The following is a 25941-nucleotide window of genomic DNA, read 5'->3' as shown; positions in this document are numbered from 1 at the left end:
TTTTAACTTTATTTATTTATTTATTTATTTATTTATTTATTTGAGAGAGAGCGAGCGAGCGAGAGAGAGAGCATGAGTGGGGTGAGGGGCAGAGGGAGAAGTAGGCTCTCCACTGAGCCCACATGGGGCTCGATCCCAGGACTCTGGTATCATGACTGGAGCCGAAGGCAGATGCTTAACCAACTGAGCCACCCAGGCGCCCCCAATATATTTTCTTAATGGTGGTTGCCCAAGGATATCAAAAGGTTCTTCTTTAGACACTACCCCTAAATAGCTTCCCTTGGTCTGATATCAAGCTCACCCAGCGACCTTCTTGATTGTTTGGCTTTCCATAGCGCTGACTAGCAGAAGTGGGGCGGGGGGCACTAGCCATGCTGACATCACTGGGTTGTCCACCTGATTTTCTATTTCCCATTATAAATGAGTGCAGCTCAACAAATGTTTCCTCCTCCATCCCCACCCTTCCTAGGGCCTAGTAAACACAAAGGAGTAGTATATGATGCGAGTCAAAGCAGTGGAAAGACAGAGAGTCCCTTTGAGCTTAGGAACACACAGGCATTCGCTCACTCTTGGCCACGTACAGGCTGATTGTCTTGCCAATGCTTGACCCTGTGTCCAACAGCAAGTAAAGGCTTGTTTTTTTCATCTCTTGCTGTGTTACTCAGAAGTCTTTCTCATGCAAGGGACAGAAATCCAACTTGAGCTGGCTGAAGAATAAAAATAGGGGTGGATTTTATAGGTTAATATAACTAAAAGATCCAAAGATAGAGCTCTCAGGCCGCAGGTATAGCTGGATCCAGGCGTTCAAACAGTGTCATCAGGGCTGTTGTCTGACTCTCTTCTCAACTTTCTTTTGTGCTGGCCTTACTCTCAGGCAGGTTCTCTGCACCCTGTGGTCCTAGCAGCCCCAGGTTCCAGCCTCCAGTTTGGAGACCTAGCAGTAAGAGAAGCTTCTCAACAGAAGTTCCAGAGTTGAATCACATTGGCTTGGTTTAGATCTCATGCCTGTGTCTGAAATCAACTGTGGCAACCGGTAGGGTAGAATAAGCTTATCAGACTGCCCTGAATCACATCCCCTTCCCCCTTCCACAGAATGGGAACCATGGGTCACCTGGGTGGCTCAGATGGTTAAGCATCTGCCTTCAGCTCAGGTCATGATCTCCAGTTCCTGGGATCAAGCATCATGTCTGGCTCCCAGCTCAGGAGGGAGCCTGCTTCTCCCTCTCCCTCTGCCTCTCCCCCTGCTTGTGCTCTCTCTCTCAAATGAATAAATAAAATCTTAAAAAAAAAAAAAAAAGAATGGGAACCATACAGAATGACAGTGGTCAGCAGTGGTTGCCTCAAAGAAAAGCAGGCCCGTGGAGAAGGGAAGATGGATGCTGGGCATGGGGATAAAACTGTCACCCAGTGTCAGCGTCAGATCCGAGGCCCCCTTCAGCTTGACCTGCAGGAAAGCATTAGTGGAAAGACACACCCGATTGTCAAGCTGAGGGCCAAGAAGAAATACCTTGGCCGAGGTGGAATTTGGGGAATTGGATTTCGGAGACAGCGGCCTGGGGGATGGTGCAGGATGAAACAAGAGTTCCATGCCTGCCCCTTGCGGTGGAGAGAAGAGTTGAATCGAAAGAGCTGGACTCTGTATGGACCTCAGTACATGGCATGAGAGGTAAAGGCACGTCCTCCTGGAGTCGATACAGCCTACGTGAGCCACTGTTTTGAGGGAGTGGATTGTGCCACCCCACCCTCTGATGTTCGGGGCAAAGTAGGGGGATCATGTTTTCTTAACTGCACGTTGCTCACATCCATCAGTCCCACATGAGTCCTGGTAGGTGGAGTCGGCTGCCTGGAGGCTGCATGAGCTGGTGAGATTGAGTTCCTGGGAACCTGACCTTGGGTCCTGGTAGATTCCACAGGGCCCCGGCCCCATGAGAGTCCACTTGGGAGGCTGCCAGCCAGCTTGCCCTCACCACACCCTGTCTTTACTCCCGGGACTCACAGTGCCTCCCTTACAGGCTGTGCCGGGACCCTAGGAGATGGCAGAGGACGGCCCCTGGCACGGGGCTTGGCTCACAGTAACCCCAAATAAAGGGCAGCGGCTCTTACGACCACCCAGAATGTATGTGCTTAGCGCACAACAAATGGAACCGATTGTTAGGTATGTGGCCCCGAGCGTGATGCTCGTGAATTCGTAGCTGTTCATACAGCTGCTGGGACAAAAAAGGAACTGGCTACACTAGCAGGTGCACTAAAGACCCATGAGCAGTTTGGGTTTGGGTTTTTCTGTGTCAGCCTGGGCTTTCTTCCCCCACCCTACCACCCACCACCCACTCAGAGTTTTCTTTCCCTTCACTTCTCTCTTTTTCACGAGGCCACCTGTAGGCAAATGTGCTCAGAGCACGAAACTGTTGTCCACCCATCTTGACATCTGGAAAGTTTTGTGTGAAACCTGGCTAGGGTGGTGTTTCTCAAAGTGGGTTCCCCAGGCCACCCACATCAGCCTCATGATGAGATGTTTGTTAACTGTGCCCAGACGTTCTTAGATCCCATCCAGACCTGCTGGCAGATCACAGTCTGGGGTCTAGAGATCTGCATTTTTAAAGGCTCTAGGGGTGGGGGTGGGGTGGGGATCCTAACGCATCTCAAAGCTCATCAGCCACCATCTTGCTGGTGCTCCCGAGGCACCTGGTCCCCAACAGGAAAGTCCTGACTCATGGTGCAGGCCCTGCCCCCTTCGGCCTTCCTGTCAGGCAACTCGAGGTCTCCAGGTTCATGAGTTACTGATTAACCCCAGGTTTCAAGAAAAGAAATAATAATAACTCGAGAGAAGACGTAAGCCAAGAAGCAGGCTGAGCAGCCCCAGGAGAAGGGGTGCTAGACGGCTGCTGTCACCAGGGGCCTGACGAGGAGGTGAGGGAGGCTGAGACGCCCGGCCTGAAGCCAGACCACATCCAGGTCCCAGTGGCGCTGGCAGACACCCCTTGTCCATGCCCAGGCCCTGAGCTGCCCCATCCCCGCTGACTCCGCACCCAGAATGGCCTGCGCTGAGGTCCTGCAGACGCCAGAACCAGAGCAGCCCCAGCCCATCTCCGCAAGAGCCACCCCCACCACCCCTAAGGCCGCGGACCCTGCTGGGGCGCACTGGGGCTCCGCGGATGGCGGCTTGGAGTGCCTGGTGTGCCGGGAGCCCTACACCTGTATCCGGCCGGCCAAGCTGCTGAGCTGTCAGCACTCCTTCTGTGCGGTCTGCATCAAGCTCCTGCTGTGTGTACGGGACAGCACCTGGTCTGTTACCTGCCCACTGTGCCGCCAAGCCACCTCTGTCCCCGGGGGCCTCGTCTGCAGCCTGCGTGACCAGGAGACCGTAAGGGGGTGGCCGGGCCGGCCGGACCTGGAGTGGCAGCTCTGTCCTCAGAAGCTGGCAGACTCTGCCACCTCAGCAGCGTGGCCCCCCGGCTCGGTGGGAGAGGATGGGCGGGATGTGGTCAGCGCCAACCGCATGGCAGCCCGGCGCCTGGCAGCACACTTGCTCCTACTGGTCTTGCTCATCATTCTCATCCTGCCCTTCATCTACCCTGGCGCCGTCCGGTGGGTGCTTGCCTCCGTTATCACCTTGGCCCTGCTTATGTCCTCCCTATTCTGTTGTCACTCCGGCAGCCAGGGTAGCTGCTGGGCCTCCCCCGGGACTCTTTTCTGCAGAGGACAGAAACACAGTGAGATCTCTTCCATCGCCTGAGTGCGCTCCAAAGAGAGGGCACCTGCTGCCTCTTGGGCCCCATTAGGCTCACAGTGAACAGGTGAAGGGGCTCTGACCTAAGGCTGCTTCCCTTGGGGGATTAAGTACCAGCTGGACTCACAGGCCAAAGCCAGGGGGCTGCGTTGGGTCAAGAACGACGTGCCTGGTTGATAGACTTATGTTTGCCCAGGGCATAGCTCGTCTAAACCGCGTGGGGTCCGGGAGGGGGCACAGATTACTTGAACCCCACAAGGGGTCTCCTGTCCCTCTTACTCTAATGTTCCTGGCTTTTCTTTATATACGTTGGTGAACTTATTGCAGAACAAATAGAACCGAGACTCCTTTTTTGCAATTTATGTGGCTGGTTTTATGTTCTCGCTTTGTTTTGGTTTGGTCTTTTGTGTTCGGGGCAGTTTGTTCAGCTCTGTGGCTGTGACACATTTTTCCTCCTGGGAAGTTGGAGCCTGAGGGAATCCACCTCGACAACAGTTCTGGTGGTTTGGGTGTCCCCCTGAGTCGCCCCCAGGGATGCAGGGGGAGAATTTGTGGGAAGGAGTTCTGAGGCCGCCAGGGGTCCCATCTCGAGTCGGCAGAGTTGGGGGAGGGTGGACGAAGGGGAGTCTGGGAATTGCTCTCAGCACTCCCACTGGATTGCCCAGCCCCATGTCATTGGGCTCTGGCTTCACAGAGAATCTCAGGGTTACAAGGACTCCTCTCACCCCCCGCCCAACAGCAGGTCCCACTGCCCATCAGATGTGCGGTCTCACGCTATAGTACCAGCTCTCTACGGGTGTTGCTTTTCACGATTGCTTTTCAATTCCCATCCGAGCTTTTGTCATAAAGATAAGAGGCCCCATAAATGCAATGGTTCTTGACAATAACCGAACCTCTCCCACCTCGCTCTGACGGTCACAGCTGTCTGAAAGGCGGCTCTGGAACACAGAGGAGGCTTCTGCTGGAGGGAATGACTTTCCATGGTTGCCAGGATGGGGTCTCAGCCAGAGGGGGGACTTGGGCGGTGCAGGGGGATTGGGGGGTGCAGGGGGATTGGAGGGTGGGAGATGATGCCTTGTTTCCCTCCAAAGGCCTCATAATTGGGAAGCAGACTTGAAACCTCAGAGAGGCTCACTGGGCAGATCCGTTGTCCTTTCCCTGCCCCGCCTTGCCTCCTGGGAGGATGACAGGTGCGGGATGGCTGCTCGTTCATGGCGATTGTACCTCTGTCAGAGAGGGATGAGAGAAGTCGACCACTAGAGCCCAAAGGGATGATCCTGGCCCCATGGATATGTGTTGTCGAGCAAGATCCTTTGTCTCTCTGTGTTTCATTTTCCCTAGAATGAGCTAATTAGACTGGATTATTATTCCTAAGACCCCTGAAGTCCAGGAACTGAGACACTGCTGGGCCCCTGAGCAGTGCTCGTGAGTCACATCCCCTCTGGGCTCACACAGAGAAAACTCAAAACATAAGGATTTATGCAAATAGCTGTTCTTGGAATCTGGGTGCCTTCCCTTGTTTCTTGTAAAGGTATTTCCAGGGCAACTCTGGGATACCCATGCTATCGGCCATGTTTACTCCTCGTGCTGAGAGTGTGTGTGAATGTGTGTACGTATGCATGTTCCCACGCTCTTAAGCCAAGGTCAGGTGGGCCTGAAGAACACCCTGTCTTCCCAAGATGAGCAAATGATGGAAATCATTCAGCATTTCCCAAGCTGGCCTCGGGCATGTACCGTTTGGGATGGTTGCCAATAGGATAGGGAAAGAACATTCTCTCCCCACTCACTTCTACTCACATCCCATCTAGTTCTTGGGCCCTCCACCATGAAGAAAACCTCCACCAAGATTTCAGTGGCCTATGACAACCCCATTTCTAACATCCTAATGGCAGGCACATATTTACTGAGTTCTTAGGTTGTGACAAGCACCACCCTAACTGCTTCACATGAATTATCTAGCTGAGTCTTCATAACAGCCTTAGGAAGTAGAAACAACAACAACCTTGCCAAACAACAAAGGTTGGAGAGGTTGTGGAGAAAGGGGAACCCTCTTACACTGTTGGTGAGAAGGTAAGGTGGTACATCCACTTTGGAAACAGTGTGGATGTTCCTCAAAAAATTAAAAATAGAGCTACCCTATGACCCAGCAATTGCACTCCTGGGTATTTACCCCAAAGACACAGATGTAGTGAGAAGAAGGGCCATATGCAGCCCGATGTTCATAGCAGCAAAGTCTGCAATAGTCAAACTGTGGAAAGAGCCGAGATGCCCTTCAACAGACGAATGGATAAAGAAGATGTGGTCCATTTATACAATGGAATATTACTCAGCCATCAGAAAGGATGAATACCCAACTTTTACATCAACATAGATGGGACTGGAGGAGATTATGCTAAGTGAAGTAAGTCAAGCAGAGAAAGTCAATTATCATATGGTTTCACTTATCTGTGGAACATAAGGAACAGCCTGGAGGACATTAGGAGAAGGAAGGGAAAATGAACGGAGGGAAATCGGAGGGGGAGTCGAACCATGAGAGACTATAGACTCCGAGAAACAAACTGAGGGTTTTAGAGGGGAGGGGGGTGGGGGGATGGGTTAGCCCGGTGATGGATATTAAGGGGGGGCACGTATTGCATGGAGCACTGGGTGTTATTCAAAAACAATGAATCATAGAACACTACATCACAAACTAATGATGTACTGTATGGGGACTAACATAATAAAATAAAATTTAATTTAAAAGAAAAGAAAAGAAAAAAATTTTCTTGCCAATGAAGAGACTGAGGATCAGAGAGGTAAATTCATCTGCCTAAGGTCACACAGCCAATCACTTCCAGAGCTCCCCAAGGAATTAATCCAGAGCTCTTTCTGTTCCATCAAGCTGTCTCCTTTGTGTGCCATTCCAGAATGACCAGGAAGCTGGTTGCTGCCTGTAGGCTTGCAAGGGAGAACAGGGAACTACCCTCAGGAGGCTCTGAATTCTAGTGGTCAGGTGCCCAGAGCGGCCACAGAATTCCAGAACCTATGGTCTATGCTAAAGAAAAAGAAAAGGGGAGCCTGGGTGGTTCCGTCAGTTAAGCGTCCAACTCTTGATTTCAGCTCAGGTCATGGTCTCAGGGTCATGAGATCAAGCCCTGTGCTGGGCTCTGCACTAAGCATGGAGTCTGCTTGAGATTTTCTCTTTCCCTCTCCCTCTGCCCCTCCTCCCATGCACACTCTATCTCTATCACTAAAATAAATAAATAAAATCTTTAAAAAAAAGAAAAGAAAAGAGAATGATAAAAATGGAATGGCTTTCCTATAGACTTTCACTACCCAGCCCCAACCTCCCCTGCAAGAAGCTGCATTGGCACGTGGCCCCCAACCAGTGGGCCCTCTGTCCCCCCCAGGGCGAAGATGTCCTGACGCTGCTCTGTCCACCCCCTGGAAGCTAGCTGGTCCCAAGCACCATCTGGCCCCTGGCCATCTGCACATGGAGGGCACTAGAGGCCGATACCGGTGTGGGCTGTCCTGGAGGGCGGGGGAGAACAGAGGACACAGGCAACACTGGGAAAGGGTGCATGTGGAAGAAACCAGAGAGGCCGGCTAAGCCCAAAGCTAAGCTCTGACCCAGTACGTGACCAGTAGAAGTTATGGAACTTCTCTGAGCCACACTTTGCTCACCTATAAAGTAGAGGAGAAGGCCACACACTTGCCAGGGCCCCCACAAGGATTCACAGAGCTACTGGATGAGAATCCCAGGCCCTAAAAGTCGGCCTTTATCATCAATCAGCGACCCTCATGGGCAAATGGGCTTCTTGGGGCTGTTCAGTGTGATAGCGGGCAGGGGCCTGGCCTTGATAGTGGGGTGAAGTCAGCCCAGAGTGGTAGTGTTGTCCAGGCCAGTCTGGTAGAGAACTTGGCGCTTAGGTCCTAAGGACGAAGAGGGATTGCAGGCAGAAGTCAAATTTCATCCTTATTGGACCATCTCCCTATTCTGTGGCCTTGGAGTCAGGCATAGCTGGCTTGATCCCAGCATCACCATTCACAAGCCACCTCACCTGTCTGAGGCTCAGGTTCCTTATGCATGAAATAGAGATTATAGTACATATCTCATAGGGTTGTGGGGGAGTGATGAAGTAGCCCATGGCTGAGCCCTTGGGGGTCACAGGGAGTTAAAGAAGGGAGGGAGAAGACAAGGAGAAAGAGATGGGTTGAGTTCTAGAAAGAACTAACAGGAATGATGAGGACAGACTCATCTTATTTTACCCAATCTATTGATAAGGAAGTCTACTAAAGCCTGGGCACTAGAATTCATCTCTTCTGTTATCAACTTCATCAGCAGCAGTGTTGTCAACAACAATTAATAAAATAATCACTAACGTGACCTGAGTGCACTGTGCAAAGCATATTACATATGTTATCACATTTGCTATAAGGTAGGTACTATTATTAACCCCCAAATTACCAACAGGTAATCTGAGGCACAGAGAGGTTAAGTAACTGGCTCAAGGTCACACAGTGAGGCAGTGCTGGAGCCAAGAGTGCACCGCAGAAGTCCACCTCCAGAGTCTGGACTTTGAGTCACTTAGCTGTATCTGATGGAACATTCCCGGCATATCATGAGGGTTCAGGTATGTGGGTGCCCTGGCCTGAAGGATAAAGAATTAAGAAGAGATGGGGTTCCTCCATTTGGTTACAGCTTCCCGACTTAGTGGGTGCTTGGGACACAGGGTTGTGGGAACCTACCTGTCCCATTACCCACAGGCACTTTCTCATCTCACCTGACAGCCCCTGTTCACTGTTGGAACCTCTTTTCAAATGCCTGGAGGAAATTTTTCAGCCTTTGCTAAAGCAATGAATTCTTAGTGGCAGAGGAAAGCATTTCCAGCAATGAAGGACCTGCCTGACATTTCTCAGGCTGTAGGAACAGCATAGAACATATTCAAAGAGAAATCAGAAATTTTGAATCTGCCTAGGGCTGTTCTTAGGAACTTTATATTCTTGTCTGAATATATTGAAATTACCTTTTTAAAAGGGGGGGGTGGATATTTCCTAGGTCAGTAGACAACTCTCTGAAGAATTCAGAACACTCTGGAACCTAGGATCTATCCATGCATTTATTCAACAAACATTTATTGAGGACCCAATCTATGCCAGATATTTAATTTCATTCCATAAGGAAGTTTGATGAGGAAGGAAACCTACTATATGCTGAGCACCTGGTAGAGGTTGAATTGTGTCTCCCTTTTAAAAAGAAAATATGTTGGAGCCCTAAGCCCCACTACCTCAGAATATGACCATCTTTGGAAATAGGGCTTTTATAGAGATAATCAATGTAAAATGAGGTCATTGGGATGGACCCCAATCCAATATGACTTGTGTGCTTCTAGAAAGGGGATGTGTGGCCATGGAGACAGACATGCATGGAGGGAAGACAAGGTGAAGACACACGGGGAGAACGCCATGTGGGGATGAAGGCAGGCTGAGATGATGTTTCTACAAGCCAAAGGATGCCATCAAACTACCCAAAGCTGGGAGAAAGGCTTGGAAGGGATTCTCCCCCAGATCTCTCAGCAGAAACCAACCCCACCAACACCAGGTTCTTGGACTGCTAGCCTCTGGAAATGTGAGGGACAATTTCTGTCGTTTAAGTCACTCAGTTGGCAGGCACCTTGTTAGCACAGCCCTAGGAAACTCAGCCCTAATCCTGTGCCCGTGCAGCTGGGCTACTTTGAGATCAGCCTATAACTTCCCTAGAGTCTTGTAGCACGTTAAGTGGCAACGTCGGCTCAAGTCACATCTGATTGACTCCTAAGACTACGTCTTACCTCTTCCATTTATGGATGGGAAAATGAGGCTCAGAGAAGCCCAGTGACTCCCTCCCCCCCCACCCACAAAAAAGTGCCCAACGTGTTAGAGATGGAGTTAGATTCATCACCCACATTTCCTAAATACCCTTAATCTTTGAGACAACCATATGAGAATTACTGAATTATTATCCCTGTTTCACAGATTAAACACTTAAAACACGGAGTGTCAGTGTCTACATCTTGCATGTGCTTTTCTGTACATATTTCATAGTTTAAAAACAATTTAAGCCCCACATAACAATGCTATGGAGTCTAAGCAGCTGGAGGACAAAGACTCAGTGTGAACCTGATGCCCACGGCTAATCCCGTGCTGAGCTGTCTGCCCCAGGGTTATAGAGCTTTGTGGGTTACTCTGCAGACAGTCTGGTTTGAGTCCCAACTCTACTACTTGCTGGCTATATGAACGAGTTCCTAATCTCAAGCTCTCTGAACCTTGGTTCTCACATCTATAAAAAGGGGAAATAATCACAATCACAGATTCGTGAGCATCAAACAAGAGCACCTGTAGAGACCACTTAGCACAGTATTTTGGCACAGAGGATATGCCAATTACCCAAACATTAACTGCTTTAGTTAGGCAAAAAGATGAATGTACTGGCTCATTAAACCAAGTGGTGGCAAAGGCAGTCTCCTGGTGGACCTTGGTAGGGATGACTCTGGGGCCGGGCCTTCTCCATTCAGACCGTTTCTCCCTATTTCTGCCTCCTTTTCTCTTTGTGTTTAGACTTTTTTTTTTTCTTTCTGACCAGCTTTTTCCAATAGCTTGGAAACTTGACCATCTCCTGCCGACGTCTTCCTCACTTCACCTCCAGAAAGAGACAAAGTTTCTTCCTTGGGTAAATGATGACAAATCCCAAGGGAAGACTCTGATTGGTCCTCTTGGGTCACATGCCCTCCTCTGTGACCAGCAGGGCTGTGACTGGCAGCCCCAGTAGAATCTTGTGATGGGGAGGAGAAGGACCTGGAACATTCTGCTGTTTGCAGAAGAATGAGGGGCACGAGGGGCAGTGAGCAGACGGACAGTGGTGGATGGCCCTATAGAGAACCTAGCGTGTGTACCAATCCCCCAGCCTGACCCCGGCTAATGAGAGGTGACCTTCCACCTTGATGGGAGTCCTCTTTGAGGGGCTGGCCTCCTCCCCACCCAATCTCTGTCCAGGTGGGTTCTCATGGTAATAATACTGTATTTGTCTTTTGAGGGGAGGCTTTGTGTCTCAAGCTTGCCAATCAAAGCATCATGTGCCCTGGCCACAGGGTCTGGCTCAAGGCTAAGCCAGTAACAGCTTTACCCAGGAATCTTGCTAGAGCTACCTGGAGGGAGTGTTTTCTCCACCAGAGCTGCTAAGCTGGTAGAATGTTTGACTGGACTTTCTGATGGCAGTCTTGCCACCCCCAAGGGAAAGACTTTTCTACTGGTAAAGCCAACCCAGAGGGAAGCTGAGCCCAGCTTTCTCTCTGATAGAGAGAAGTTCCGAATCATATTATTTGAGTACCCGGATCTGGCATGCCTGAAACCTGATTTTCCTCTGGAGTTTTCAGTAGTTACATAAGTCAATAAATATCCTTTCTTTGCTCCCACCATTTTGACTAGGTTGTTTCTCTTGTAACCTAAAGGAACCCTGACTCATTCGCACATGCTTGAGTTATAAGGTCACGTGCAGTGAAAGTTAAGGAGCTGATACGGAGCCAGGTGCGTGTCAAAGGTGGGAAGCTGAATGCAAGTGACTAGTGGAGCTGACACTCACAGAGAGCCAGACAAGAGGGAGGCCATGTGGCCTCTAGAGGCAGAGAGAGAAGCCCCCCATTCTGTCTTCCCCAGTCACCAGTCTTGGTGGGTCCTAGCTGTTTGCCCTAACTTTCCTGCCTGTCCACGAGACCCCTGTCATATACTTTCGTATCTCTCTTTAAATCAGCTGGCTACCTAGAGAATTCTGATACCTCCTTCTCCCTTCCCCAACGTGAGGCCTGTGATCTCTGTTAAACGGAAGAGTGTGTGGGGCAGGACAAGGCAGATGTGAATTCCCACGGCAGACCTGACGAAGGGGGTCGGGGCAGATCTCAGGAAGGCTACGGGAACTGGCTGGGCCTTGAAGCCAGGATTTGATTTGAACAGCCAGGAAAAATGGGCTGAACGAGAGCACTGCAGGCAGCAGGAAGCTGGTCAGTACACAGATCAGATTGTCGGGCAGAGAGCGGACCTGAGCCGGGGATCTGTCCTTAATAGTAATTTACCAATACTGGTGTCTTAGTCGTGACAAACGTTAACATGATTATGTAAGATGCTAACACTGGGGAAACAGGGTGAAGGATACATGATTCTTAGGCAAGAATTCTTCTGTACTACCTTTGTACCCTTTCCGTCGATCTGAGCTCATTCCAAAATAAAAAGTTTATTAAATAAATAACAGAAGGATCAAATCATAACTCAGTATTTTGGAGAGCCAGAGGCTCTGAGCAGAGGCCTATTCCTCCTTTGTTAAAAAGGAAGATTAGCAAATGTTAGAGGAGGACAGTGAATATTGCTCAGCCTTAGAAAAGAAGGAAATCCTCCAATTTGCGGCAACATGGATGCACCTGGAGGACATTGTCCTAAGTGAAATGAATCAGACACAGAAAGGCAAATAGTGCCTGATCTCACTCATGTGTGGAATATAAAATAATCAAACTCATAGAAGCAAAGAGCAGAATGGTGGTTGTGAGGGCCTGGGGGCAGGGAGAAGGGAGAAATGAGGAGACGTCGATCAAAGGTCAAAGTTTTAGTTAAGCCAGATGAATGAGCTCTGGAGATCTAATGGACAGCATGGCGACCATAGGTAACAACACCGTATTGGAGACTTGAAATTTCCTAAGAGGATAGGATCTTTTTTTTTTAATTTAAGTTCAATTAATTAGCATATAATGTATTATTAGTTTCAGAGGTAGAGTTCAGTGATTCATCAGTCTTATATAATACCCAGTGCTCAACACATCATGTGTTCTCCTTACTGCCCATCTCCCAGTTGCCCCATCCCCCGACCCCCTTCCCCTCCAGCCACCCTCAGTTTGTTTCCTATGGTTAAGAGTCTCTTATGGTGGGGCGCCTGGGTGGCTCAGTCGTTAAGCATCTGCCTTTGGCTCAGGTCACGATCCCAGGGTCCTGGGATCGAGCCCCGCATCGGGCTCCCTGCTCCATGGGAAGCCTGCTTCTCCCTCTACCAGTCCCTCTGCTTGTGTTCCCTCTTGATATGTCTCTCTCTGTCAAATAAATAAAATTTAAAAAAAAAGAGTCTCTTATGGTTTGTCTCCCTCTGATTTTGTCTTGTTTTATTTTTCTCTCCCTTCCCCTATGATCCCGTTTTGTTTCTTAAATTCTACATATGAGTGAGATATGATAATTATCTCTGATTGACTTATTTTGCTTAGCATAATACCCTCTGGTTCCATCCACATCATCAAAAATGGCAAGATTTCATTTTTTGATGGCTGAGTAGTATTCCATTCTATATAGAGACCACGTCTTCTTTATCTATTCATCTGTCAAAGGACATCTGGGCTCTTTCCACAGTTTGGCTATTGTGGACATTGCTGCTATAAACATTGGGGTGCACGTACCCCTTCGGATCACGACATTTGTATCTTTGGGGTAAATACCTAGTAGTGCAATTGCTGGGTCGTACGGTAGCTCTATTTTCAACTTTTTGAGGAACCTCCACACTGGTTTAGAGGATATATCTTAAAGTAAATTTTCTCAACACACACACACCACAAATGGTAACTATGTAAAGGTTATGGATTAAGTTATTTAGCTTGTTCTAGGTGAACTTTTCACAAGGTACACATACATCAAAATATCAAATTGTATACCTTAAATGCATATAATTTTATACATCAAAGATATCTCAATAATGTTTCTAAAAAGAAAGTATATATATATTATATATATATAACATATATGTCTCCTTTCTGTTTGTGAACCTTTAAGTCACAGAGAAAAATGTTTTAAACAGGAGTTTAATTAATGGCCTTAGTTAGTAGTTTATAAGAAACAAATAAAAATTGTACCTCAAAAAAAAAAAAAAGATTCGATAGCATTAAACTGTGTTCTCAATGGAATAAGGCTTGAAGGGAATAACTTTCTCATGTACTATCCAAGGAGATTTAATGGAAGTTCACGGGCCAAAGAATCTCACATGCCACTGATGATGTGAGTCTCATCATCCATTAGAAAATATGAGACCAGGGGCAAGTGCAAAGCATTCTTAGATAAGAAGCAGGCAGAGGCTGTCACCCAAGCCTCTGTGTAAGAGATAAGGCAGAGAACTACAAAATTATCACCCGATGCACAAGTACAATGGGGGGAAAATATTAACCCACATGGCTTTGACCCCAAACCCCTGCTACCTAGCTTCGCCAACTCCAATTAATTGGGCCAGTTGATGGTCCAATTAACAAACAGATGTTCAGTTCTCCAGGTCAAAGATGCCTTGGAAAAAAAACAAGAGATTGCTCAGCAATATCACAATATCCATGGTAACTACAAACTGTCCGCAGGGCCCTCCACCCTGGGCCTCCTCTGAAGGTGTGTCCTGCCCTTCCCCAGGGCAGCTTTTATTTCTGAACATCGTTAGGAAAGAAGGGACCATAAACAATCTCCTGGGTCCTTCAGTCTCAAAGTCAGCATGAGGGCATCATAAGGATACTCTACAGGAAGGGATGTGGGGCTGCCTTCAGTAACATCACGCCCGTAATTCAGTTCCATTCAACGAACACCAACGCTGGGCCAGCCCCACCTACATCCCGGAAGGACAGACATCAATGGGACATAATGAAGAAGGCTTCTCCTGCTGGGGATTCATGATCTGAAACTCATCTAAATATCTCTGAACGCATGTCGATACTTAGGCCTGTGGAAGGGCAGGACAGCAGAATTAGTCACGTCTTCGATCAAATCCTGGCTCTGCCCTCAGGTAGCTCGGTGACACCAGCCAAGTTATTTAACTACTCTGAGCCTCGGTTCCTTCCTATTCGAAATGGGGCTAATCATGCTATCAACTGCACAGGATTAAATGATATAAAGTAAGTATGGGAAGCATGTAGAGCCAACCACAGGGTAATATTCCCGAAACAATATTCATGGTTATTTCTATAATTCCTGGGAGAATCGAATCCAACTATTTGGTTGTTCCAAACCTGACTGATCATCAGAATCACCAGGGCAACTTGTTAAAAATATAAATTTTTAGGCTTCCACACCACTGAAAAATTCAACCTTTGTAGGTCTGGGGCTGGGCTCCAGAATCTATGCCTCCATTACATACTTGCTTTGTGCCTAGCCCTTAGTAGGCACTCAAATACATCAAAATATCAAATTGTATAAGCCCCTTCCCTGGCCTGGATATTGCAACAGCTTCCTAACCAGTTGCTTATGTCCATTCTTATCCCTCTGTCCTTGCAAGGAGCGAGTGGGATCCTTTTTAAAGGTGAGATCATGTCACACCACTGCCCAGGACCTTCTACAACTCTCCATCTCATGCAGAATAAAATCCATAGACAAGGCCCTACAACAGTGGTTCCTGAAGCTAAGCACACATTAGAAATACCTGGTAAGCTGGTGAGCTTGAGAACAATGCCTATGCCTGGCCAGACCCCAGACCAACAGAATCAGAATCTCTGGGGATGGGGCTCAAGTAGGATTGCCAGATAAAATATAGAACACCCACTTACATTTGAATTTCAGATACACAATGAATAATTTTGCATTCATAAAATTCTAGACACCTACCAAGTGCCCAGTACAGTCCCTGGTGCTGGGCACACAGCAGGGGACAAGGCAGCCGAGACCCTACACTAGGAGTTTAGTGGGGATGGCAGGCAGTAAACTGCAAACAGGAAACATTCAATCATTGAAGACACAGATACCACCCTGAGTGGAGACCCAAACGGAAAGCTGGAAACAGACGCAGGAAGAAGAAGGTCTCGGGGCAGAGCGCCAGGCAAGGGAACCTCAAATGCGAAGGCCCCAAGACTGGCCCAAACTTAGCATTAGACAAACTAAAAGAAGAATCAGAGGGAGCATGGCAATCTCAATATTCTGGAAACTCCAAAGTGCTGTATATACATGCAGGAAGGTTGTTTCTGTGGCTGGCTCCTTGATTTTACACCCTTTATTTTTGAAGGTTTCCATCCAAGTCGCTTTCTGGCCCTCCACTCTGGGACCAAGCCCCTGGCTAGCAGTGTCGCTCAGGGGAACCTTGCAGGGTCCTCTCTGGCCCTGAGGTCCCGCTGCATCCTGCAAGGTAAACACACCCACACACCGCGTTTCGCGCCCGGGTTGGCCTGTCACTTCCTGATGCCGGCACCCCTGTCGCAGGGTGGCGGCGAGAAGAGCCATATTGGGACACGCAATACGTGAGACTGGGCCCGGAAGCCCGGACCACGCGCCGGAGACGGTCTGCGCAGGCGGCGGGACAAGCCTGGCAAGAGGGGCGGGGCCGAGCGGGAGGGGCGGGGCGGCCGGGAGCTCCAGGCGGCGCAGGCTGCGGAATCCGCCGGGAGGGTCCGAGGGGGCGGGGCGGGGCGGGGCAGGGCGGGCCCGGGGGCGGGGCCGAGGGGCGAGCGGGCCGGGAGGAGTCCGAGCCTTTGCCGCCGCTGCCGCCGCCGCCAGGTAGGAAACAAGGGTTCCAATGGGCCGCGGGCGGGGTTCACCCACGCCGGGGCCCCTCCCCAACGCCGGCCTCACGAGGGTTGCTCCCGCAAGGCCGGACGCGGCCCCGCGGGCCTTTGCCCCCCGCCCCGCCCTCCTCCCCCCGTGGGCGCCAGACCGCCCGAGGAGTGGCCGCACGCTGCTCCCGGCCCTGACTGCGGGGAGTCCAGGCTGCCCTGTTGTTGCTTGGTTGCTTTTAAAGCGGAAAGTGTCCTTAGGAATTCCGTAGGGCGGCAGATGGGGAAACTGAGGCGGGGCGGAGCACCCAGGCATCTCTTGCCTTCCAGCTCGGGGCTCTGAGCCCGCAAGGGTCGCCCAGCACCTTCCTGGATAAGTGAGGACGCTGCTCTGGTCCAGGCAGAGAAAGGAACTTGCCCAAGGTTACACAGGGTCACTGGGCTTACCCTTGTCCCACGAGCCCCTCCACGGAAGGTCTCCCGGCACTCCGCACCCCCTCTCTTCTTGCCCTTACAGCCCTGTGAGCTCATAGCACACATTCAAACAGAATTCCAGTAGGCGGCTGGGAATTCCTTCTGGAAAAAAGCCCAGGCCCCCAATTACAGATGGGCCATGTTTCTCACTCTGCCACCTGTTGGTATAATATAGTTGGTATACTAACTTTTGGGGGGACTATACAGCGAGGTAAACAGGCTCAGAGAGATGACTTCCCCAAGACAGCACCCCTAGGAAAGAGAACATTTTCAGAACCTGGGTGTTACCTGACTCCAGAGACTGACCTAGTGCCTGGCACAGAGAAAAGTAGGCTTTCACCACATCCTTTCTCTGTTCTGCCCCGGAGAGCACAGCAGGCCTAGACTCTGGGTCTTGGCCTAGAGACCACTGCCTAACACGAAGTAGGAGTTAACATGTTACTTCTCTTTTCCCTGACTCAGTACTCATTTCACTGCCGAAAACATGAAACCCCTTTAAGTTTTAGGGGCATCCATTCATTTATTAGACACAGAGCACCTACTGTGTGCCATTGTGTGCACTGTTTAGGCCCTGAAAATACAGCACTGAACAAGAGAAGTGTTGCCCTTGGGGAGTACACTAGGAAGAGTGGAACAAAACACCGTTCTCCATTCAGGGGGTGGAGGGGTGCTGAGGGTTGGGCTGAGAGGACAGACCACTGGAATCTTACCAGCTGTGAAGTGTGTGCAGAGGGCAGAGGGAGACTGAACCTCATAGTGTCAAACCCTCGTGGGCCTTGTTCCAGATGCCCAGCCAGCCTGAGCGTTCTCCCGACTCCCCGGGGATTTGGTGGGGAGGCGCTAGGTGGGTAGAGGGTGGTCCAAAGGAAGCCCTAAACCAACGTCAGAGTCTGGAAACCTGGCATTGCCCCTTCCTAGCTGTGTGACCTTGGTTATGTCACATCACCTCTGTGGGCCTCTGTTTCATTTATCATTCAACAGGTGTCGTAAAAGTGCATGGCATTGATGATATCGTGTCAGAATGCTTCTTAAATGGTAAAGCATGGTCCAAAGTGTGGCCTCCAGCAGAGGCCCTGCCAAATCAGGAGTAAGCAAGGGTGGATTTATTTAGAGCATATTTATTTAGAGGCTCCAACGACCCTGCTGGTAACCTGTTACCACTCTCTGTAGAGAGGTGTAAGAGGCAGAGGTGGGGGTGGCTGAGTTCCAGGCAAGGGGGCTCAGGCCCCCTGCCAGGGTCAAGAAATGGAATGTTTGCCACACAGCATTTCAGTTTCTACAGCACTTGCTGTCACGTGCATGGTAGCAGACAGCTATGGGCTCAGGTCCTAGCTTAGTAGCCTCCTCAGTCATCTTGGACAAGCCACGTGACCTCTCTGTGCCTCAGTTTCCTCATGTGTAAAATACTGTCTCTAAGGTTGTCGTGAGGATGAAAGTAGCTGAGAACACAAAGGCCCTGTGTCTGGCGCTCGGGGAGCCTTTTTGCTTTTTCAACCAAAGGCCCAGGAGCAATTGGATGGGTGCCGTTGACCGAGTAGGTTGCCATAGCTCAGCATGGAAAGCTCATGAAGGCTGGAGCCTAGAGAATTTCTCCTGAGCCTGAAACCATGTCTCCTTGCGCTGGTGCTCCAGACTGCAAAGGTGGAGCCAGCTACCTGGGCCCGCACCTGTGCCTGAGAAACGTCAGGAGGTGATTTATCACTGGGTCCTTTATGGCCTGTGTGTTTTGTAAACACTGCTATACTTTATAAACTGAGGCTGCAGGGCCCCTGGGTGGCTCAGTTGGTTCGGCAACTGCCTTCGGCTCAGGTCATGATCCTGGAGTCCTGGGATCGAGTCCCACATCAGGCTCCCTGCTCAGCGGGGAGTCTTCTTCTCCCTCTGACCCTCCCCCCTCTCATGTGCTCTCTCTCATTCTCGCTTTCTCAAATAAATAAATAAATAAAATCTAAAAAAAAAAAACAGGCTGCAGATGAGATGGAGGGTGCTTGCTGCCTTGAATGTGTTCTAGTGGGCAGAACGGGGCAGAAGGGGGGGCATCAGTCCATTTTCTACTTAGCCACCCTCCACTTGGGAGGCGAGAATTCTACCATTGAACCACCAATGCCTCACCCTCCGCTTGGGCAGTCAGACCAATTCAGCTCTACCACCCTCTGCTTAAAATTCTGCTATGGCTTCCTGTTCATTTTAGGGCAAAGAACAAAACCCATGAATATGGGCCATAAGGCCCTGCACAGTCTGGCCTATACCTCCAGCTACATCTCAGACCACTTTATCAGTAGCCCTCTGCGCTTGAGGCATGCTGTCCCCTCCCTCCTCAGGGCCTTTGCACATGCTCTTCTAGACCACTGTTCCCCCCTTATCTCCCTTTTCCCAGGTTAACACCTCCTTATCCTTCAGATCTGAGCCCAACCCCAGGCCAGGAGACATCCTCAGGAGTGTGGGAGGTTTAGTTCCGGAGGGAGTTGCATACTCATTTGGGGGGTAATTTCTGCCTGTACCCTGTCCACCACCTCTAATGTAACCCCCCCGACTTCCAGGACTGGACTGAGTTTGCTGAGAGGTGCTGAGGGATGAAATCTACATTTAGGAGTACCTCTTGAGCAAATATGGAAACCTCACTTTATATAAAACTGTATTGTCCTTCAAAAATGTAAGGCTGAGGGGTACCTAGATGGCTCAGTTAGTTGAGCATCTGCCTTTGGCTCAGGTCATGATCTCAGGGTCCTGGGATTGAGCCCCGTGTGGGGCTCCAAGCTCAGCAGGGAGTCTGCTTCTCCCTTGCTCTCTGCCCCTCCCCCCACTTGTGCACGCGTGTGCGCGCGCCCTCTCTCCCTCTGAAATATATATTTATTATATATTATATTTATTTTTATATATTTATTTATTTGTATATAGGGCTGAGGCAGGAGGATGGAGTGAAAAAAATATAAGGCTGAAGTCATTTTGCTGTTGTAGGGGTAGGTGTTCACACATTCATTCCTTCATTCATTCATTCTGCACACAGGGAGTGAGCACCTACACTGACAGGCACCGTTCCAGGGCACATCCAGGAAAGACACAAAAGCCACTGCCCTGGTGGAGCTTTTTCTAGACAGATCACCCACAAACAAGTAAACCTGTAGCCCACTGCGTGGGAAGGAAGTCACACAGGGTCTGCTGGGAGGGAGGGGAGGCGGGTCTGCTCTTTCTGCTGGCCAGCCGGAGAAAGCACTGATGTCCTGAGCCTCGTCCACTCTCACCCTGACCCTCCCAGGCTGGGAGACCGGCACTTAGGCAAGCAGCCGTTGGGGAGGGGGCTGCCCAGAGGAAGCATGGGGGCTTTAGAGGCAGCAGGCCTCAGGTTAGCTGAACAAATCCAGGGAGGCTCATGGCAGTCCTTGGTCCCCTTTGTAAAGTGGAGAAAATCTCGGGGTTTGAAGTCACACAGGCCTACAGGCTGCATCATGGCACTGCCAGCCAGGTGGCCATCACCTCCACTGGCCTCAGTTTTCCCATCTGTAAAATGGGGACAGTGACAGTTTCTTCTTCATGAGGTCATTGTGAGGCTGAAATGCGTTCCTAAGAGTAAGCCCACGGGAAGTCTTTGCTGATTTTGTTATGAAACTGTGCTTTTGAAAAACAATACCATTTGGACATGAGGGCCCACCTGGGGGTCAGCAGGAGTTGAGGCCTGAGGTGGGAATCCCGATATGGGCAGGAAGCAGCGGATGGTGCGGTTTGGCTGAGGCCTGGCTAGAAGAAGGGGACTGGAGGAAAATGACCACGGAAGGCAGGTTAGGTCTGTCCCAGAGGTGCTTAGGGCAGGCTGAGAAGTGGGGTGTTAGCCTGTGCACAGATGGGAGTGAGTGAGATTCGCCTAACCTGGTGGCTTTCAGTTTGTGTTTGAGGTCTCCTGGCCCTCCCCAGGACATCAACTAGACTAAAGAGAGCTGTGCAGCATCAAGGTTGAGATGGCTGCCTCGGGGTTAAGACCCAGGTGTGTTCAAATCCCACATTACTTGCCCTGTGGCTTTGACCTTCATTTCTTAGGGCCTCTGTGTCCCTCTTGTAAATTGGGGATAACAGCACCTACCCTGGAGGACTGTTGGGAAGAAATGAAATGATGGGGGGAAAGGGGAGGCCCGTGGCTAACATTTACCAAACGGTCACTGTTATAATTTATAAAAATTTAATTGTGATAAAATAACATAAAATTTACTGGGGTGCCTGGCTGGCTCAGTCGGTGGAGCCTGTGACTCTTGATCTCCGGGTTGTGAGTTCGAGCCCCACCATGGGAGTAGAGATTACTTAAAAAATGAAATTAAAAAAAAAAACCATAAAATTTACCATCTTAACCATTTCTAAGTGTGCAGGTCAGTAGTGTTAAGCGTATTCACATCACTCTGCAACCAGAACTTTTCCACTTGCAAATCTGAAACTCCGCATCCATTCAACAACTGCCCGTTTCCCCCTCCCCCAGCTCCTGGCACCCACCTTTCTGCTGTCTGTCTGTATAATTTCGACTACTCTAGGGTACCTCCTGTGAGTGGAATCAGACAGTATTTGTCTTTCCGTGACTGGCTTATTTTGCTTAGCACAATGTCCTCAAAGTTCTTCCATGGTGTAATTCCCTTCCTTTTGTAAAAGCTGAATAATATTCCATCGCACAGATATATTGCTTTTTTGTTGTTGTTCATCCATTCATCCATTGATGGACACTCGGGCTGATTCTACCTTTTAGCTATTGTGAATAATGCTGCTATGAACATGGGAGCACAAATATCTTTTTGAGACCCTGCTTTCATTCCTTTGGAGGGATAATACCCCCAAAGTGGTCTTGCTGGATTATTTACTGCTATAATTTGAAGGTGAGGCATTGAGGGTCCTCATCGAATCTCCTCTTGCCCACCAGAGTAAGAGAAGTCCCTGGGGCCCTGTGGGACAGTTTGAAAACCAGCAGATCAAGTAAACCATCACAGACTTTGCCATTTCCCCCCTTACCTCCTTCCTCAGCAAATGTGCCTCCCATTATGTTTTAGGTATTCCCGAGTAGAAACCACCATTCATTCATTAGATGTTTATAAGTGCCTCCTGTGCTTTGCGTAAGGGCAGAAAGAGATAGACAATAAACAACGGGTGTAAACAAGTAAATGATCCAGTGTGTCGGACGGTGATTCGTGCTGGGGACCAAGCAGAGGAGCCAGGGAAAGGGGATTGGGATGAAAGGCAGGGGCAGGGTGGTCTCCCTGAACTGTGAGATTAAGCAGAGACGGGAAGGAGATGAGGGAGCTGGCCATGTGGTTGTCTGCAGGAAAAGCGTTCCGGGCAGAAGGAACAGACTATGCAAAGACCTTGAGGTGAGAGCGTGCCTGATGGGCTCCAGGAGCAGCGAGGAGGGTGTGCAGCTAGAGCAGAGCGGGTGAAGGGGAGAGGGGGAGGAGGGCCGAGAGGCTAGGGACCAGACTGCAGGTAGCGCAGGCACCACCGGAAGAGCTGGGACTCTGGAAAGGGGGTTAGTGGAGATTTGGAGCCGAGAAGGACAGGATGACTTCAGGTGGAGATGGAGCTCTCTGGCCGCAGCATGGCGGACAGCTAGTGGGGAGAACAGACAGAGTAGGAGTCCGGTGGGGAGGCTCCTGCCGGGGTCCACCTGGGACGATGTCGGCTTGCACCAGGGCGCTAGTTGGGGAGGAAAGAAGCAACCGTACTGTGGACGGAATGTCATACGACCTGAGCGTCCATCCCAATGGCACGCCGCCCCCCCACTCCACCACCTGCCCATCCTCCAGGCTGCTGAGGTGAGATGGGATAGGAACTTTCCCTCTGTGCCAACATCCCTCTCTTCTGGTCTGTAGGGGGAGTGTCTGAAAACCTCTGGATTCTAAGGTGTTGGAACTGTTGCCATGGAGCCCTCCTGAGATGCTACATGTACCGGTGGCTTCCAATTTAACTTCCAGAGAGAGGTATCGAATGAATGGGTTTCTCCTAAAATGCTGGAGGGGGGCAGGGTGGGGGAGTGAGCTGGGACTGCCTAGAATCCTCCCTTCTAGGACCATCTCAAGGTTGTGTGTGTGTGTGTGTATGAGCTTCGAACTACCCTCTTCAGAGTTTCTGGCCCAAGAACGATGCTGTAGCTCTATTTGTTGTGAAGGGTTTCTTCGACCAAATGCTTTTCTTTCTCCTTGGCTCCAGAACAGTTAGTCCCCAGCCCTCCCATAATACCGTTGTTATCCCACTAGTGATGCCTCTGTTACTGTACCACAGGCTCATTTAAAAACTCAACTGTACGGGCGCCTGGGTGGCTCAGTCAGCTAAGTGGCCGACTTGATTGCAGCTCACATCATGATCTCAGGGTTGTGAGATCAGGCCCACCATCAGGCCCTGCACTGGCGTGGAGTCTGCTTGAGATGCTCCCTCTTCTCCCCCTCCCTCCACCCCCCTCTCTCTAAAAAAAAGAAAAAGAAAAAAAATACCTCAATTCTAACCGGTTCACCAGAAAAAGAGAAAGAGAACACCTCTCCCCACCTGCCCCACACACATACATTCACATCAAATTTGACCTTGGCCTTTACTGGCTGCTCCAAGGGGTAAAAAAAGGCCATAATGGGCTGCCGTGTAAAGAAGTTCAGGGGCGCCTGGGTGGCTCATTCAGTTAAGCATCTGCCTTTGGTTCGGGTCATGATCTCAGGGTCCTGGGATCAAGCCCCGCATTGCGCTCCCCACTCAGTGGGGGCTCTGCTTCTCCCTCTGCCTCTGTCCCTCCCCACCACTCATGTATGTTCTCTCGCTCTCCCAAATAAATAAATAAAATCTTTATTAAAAAAAAACACAAAAGAATGTCATTCTTGCATGTGATCTCCTAAAAGCTCAGGTCATGGAGTTTTAAGGATGATTTAAAGGGTGTTCCAGGATGATACTGATCATATTTGTTTTCTCCTCGCTGCTGAGTTGGGGACTTTTCATCTCCCCAAGAAGAAATCCTGCTGAGTCGTTTACAGTGTTACTTAACAAATACGGGCTGGACACCTACTGTGGGTGCTTACAAGCCGAGGACAGCTGTCGTGGAATGGCTCTCTACCCCCACAACTGATAATAACAGCTCAGCCAGCATTTTCTCTGGCGGTAGGTAATGTAGCTGGCTCGATAAAACTCACAATCATAGACCATCATGCCACGGCCCCCGCTGACGTAACGCTCGTCCATCCTGGGCCTGGGCTTTGCAGTCCAGCCATGGGTGAGCGATCGCCGTGCTGGCTCTCGCTATGTATATGTTCTCTCCCTGCCAATTGGAGCTCTTCTGGGTCAAGTACAGGACTCTCAGAGTCCCTTGGTGTCTTCACAGCACCTGGACAGGGACAGATCCCCAGGAGACCCGTGATATCCGGAAGTTACTCCGTCCATCAGTGACCTCCTAGGCCCTGGGTGCCTTGGGACCAGCTCTCTGCACACTAGGTGGCCCCAGGGTGTGGAGTCACCACTGGCCCTGACCACTGGTCTTTTTCTCACTGCGGGAATCCAGCACTCTGTCTTAAAACCAGTTTAGCTTCTCAGACATACTTGAGAACCTCGGCTCCTCTTAGACCAGACCCTGATCCCAAATCAGACCAAGCAAGGGGTAGAGTCCCCTGAGGACCAGTGTACACAGTTCAGGTGATAGATCTTCCAGCCCCACAGCTGCCAGCACACTTCCTCAGCTGGGAGAGTTTGGGGGCCCAGCCCATCCAAGGGGACAGTCCACAGGGTTGGAAACAAGGGTTCCTCCATCACGTCATCGTGGGTAGCTGGGGATCGCTTCAGCCTGTCATGCTACCCTTTGTCCATTTTGTTGATTATAAGACCTGGTTGTTGGTCAGTGGAATGGGACTTAAGTGTGACCTCAGCCCCATGGGCTTGGTGGGCCACACAGGGCCAGGGCTGTTAGAGATAAAGCACTCTTCTTCTGGGGATCGAGAGCAAAATTGGTTTTAATTAAAAAATTTTTTTCATTATAAAAGCGCCGATGCGCTCAGAATGGAAAATGTTAAAAATACAGAAAATTGGGGCGCCTGGGTGGCTCAGTCAGTTAAGCGTCTGCCTTCCGCTCAGGTCATGATCCCAGGGTCCTGGGATCGAGCCCCGCATCAGGCTCCCTGCTCGGCGGGAAGCCTGCTTCTCCCTCTCCCTCTGCCCTGCCCCTGCCTACCCACCTCCAACCTCGCTCTGCTTGCTATCTCTCTTATGCTCTCTATCAAATAAATAAAATCTTTAAAAAAAATACAGGAAAATAGGAAGAACAAAACCCAATTACTTCTAGTCCCACAGCCCCGCCACTGAGAGACAATGATTATTGACTTTTGGCTAGATTTCCTTGTGATCATTTTGTTCGGTGAAACATTTTTTTAAAAAAACCTACCTGGAATCATATTGTATATCCAGTGGTAGGCTGTTAACCAGCTCTCTGGAAAATAAAATCCATCATGGGTAGCATCTGCCTCTTTCTGTGGTATCATTGCTCCCACCATGGCCCATCTCAGGCTGCCAGAGTCATGCAGAATCAGTTCTCCCCAGCCAGAATGAGCCTGCGTCGGCACACCATGTTATAATTTAAAATCATGACCTTTCTGGGCGCCTGGGTGGCTCAGATGGTTAAGCGTCTGCCTTCGGCTCGGGTCATGATCCCAGGGTCCTGGGATCGAGTCCCGCATCAGGCTCCCTGCTCCTTGGGAGCCTGCTTCTCCCTCTGCCTCTCTCTCTCTGTCTCTGTCTCTTATGAATAAATAAATAAAATCTTTAAAAAAAAAAAGATAAAACCATGACCTTTTTTTCTAATCTTAAAAATCATGTACTCAATATGTACTCATTACCGAGAATTTATAAAACAAACAATAAAGAGAAACAATCAACGGTCCAGAATCCAAGACCCTCCTACTTAGAGATAGAGACACTCTGCTGGCCTCCACATATACTAGAGAACTTTCTTCAGAGTTCAGAAGCAACACATATTTATGGCAGAAAATTGGGAAAATCCAGAAGTCTCTGGTATCTCGCCTTTCACAGAGAATTTGGGAGAATATCCTTCCAGCCATTTTGTCTTCTCTGCATCTTTCTAACATGGATGGACTCATAGCTTGAATCTCGTAGTTTGTAGGCATGGTGCAGGCACATTCTCACGTCCCAGGGGAAGGGGCTATCCAGGAGAAGGGCCTTATCCCTGATAATTCCTTTAAAAAAGATTAAAGTGGCAGAAAATAATATTCTGGTTCTTTGGCATGGAAAATGGCCGTTAGG

General features: G+C 49.8%; 2 protein-coding genes across 9 annotated transcripts in view; both read left to right on the top strand.

Moving 5' to 3' along the window:
• The first annotated feature begins 2019 nt into the window (after positions 1–2019).
• On the top strand, positions 2020–4633 carry RNF186 (ring finger protein 186). Its single transcript, XM_027624561.2, has 2 exons — positions 2020–2155; positions 2792–4633. The coding sequence occupies exon 2, from the start codon at positions 3032–3034 to the stop codon at positions 3731–3733; it is 702 nt and encodes a 233-aa protein (XP_027480362.1). The 5' UTR covers positions 2020–2155; positions 2792–3031; the 3' UTR covers positions 3734–4633.
• Positions 4634–16156: 11523 nt separating this feature from the next.
• TMCO4 (transmembrane and coiled-coil domains 4) overlaps positions 16157–25941 on the top strand; it is an 89042-nt gene continuing 79257 nt past the window's right edge. For 5 of the 8 annotated variants that reach the window (XR_003524250.1, XM_027619596.1, XM_027619605.1 and 2 more), the window contains exons 1-3: positions 16157–16222; positions 22530–22637; positions 23623–23796. The gene's annotated coding sequence lies outside the window, so the exon portion shown is untranslated. The remainder of the gene's footprint in view (positions 16223–22529; positions 22638–23622; positions 23797–25941) is intronic. The other 3 variants (XM_027619613.1, XM_027619586.1, XM_027619577.1) reach the window with 2 other exon arrangements.

The sequence above is a fragment of the Zalophus californianus genome, chromosome 4, assembly GCF_009762305.2.
Source record: "Zalophus californianus isolate mZalCal1 chromosome 4, mZalCal1.pri.v2, whole genome shotgun sequence".
Classification (NCBI taxonomy): domain Eukaryota; kingdom Metazoa; phylum Chordata; class Mammalia; order Carnivora; family Otariidae; genus Zalophus; species Zalophus californianus.
Note: the sequence above shows the minus strand (reverse complement) of the source record. Positions and strands in the feature narration are given on the sequence as shown.

What these genes read in the sequence shown, in the direction of transcription:
- RNF186 (XM_027624561.2), top strand. Translation starts at nt 3,032, where the DNA reads ATGGCCTGCGCTGAGGTCCTGCAGACGCCAGAACCAGAGCAGCCCCAG.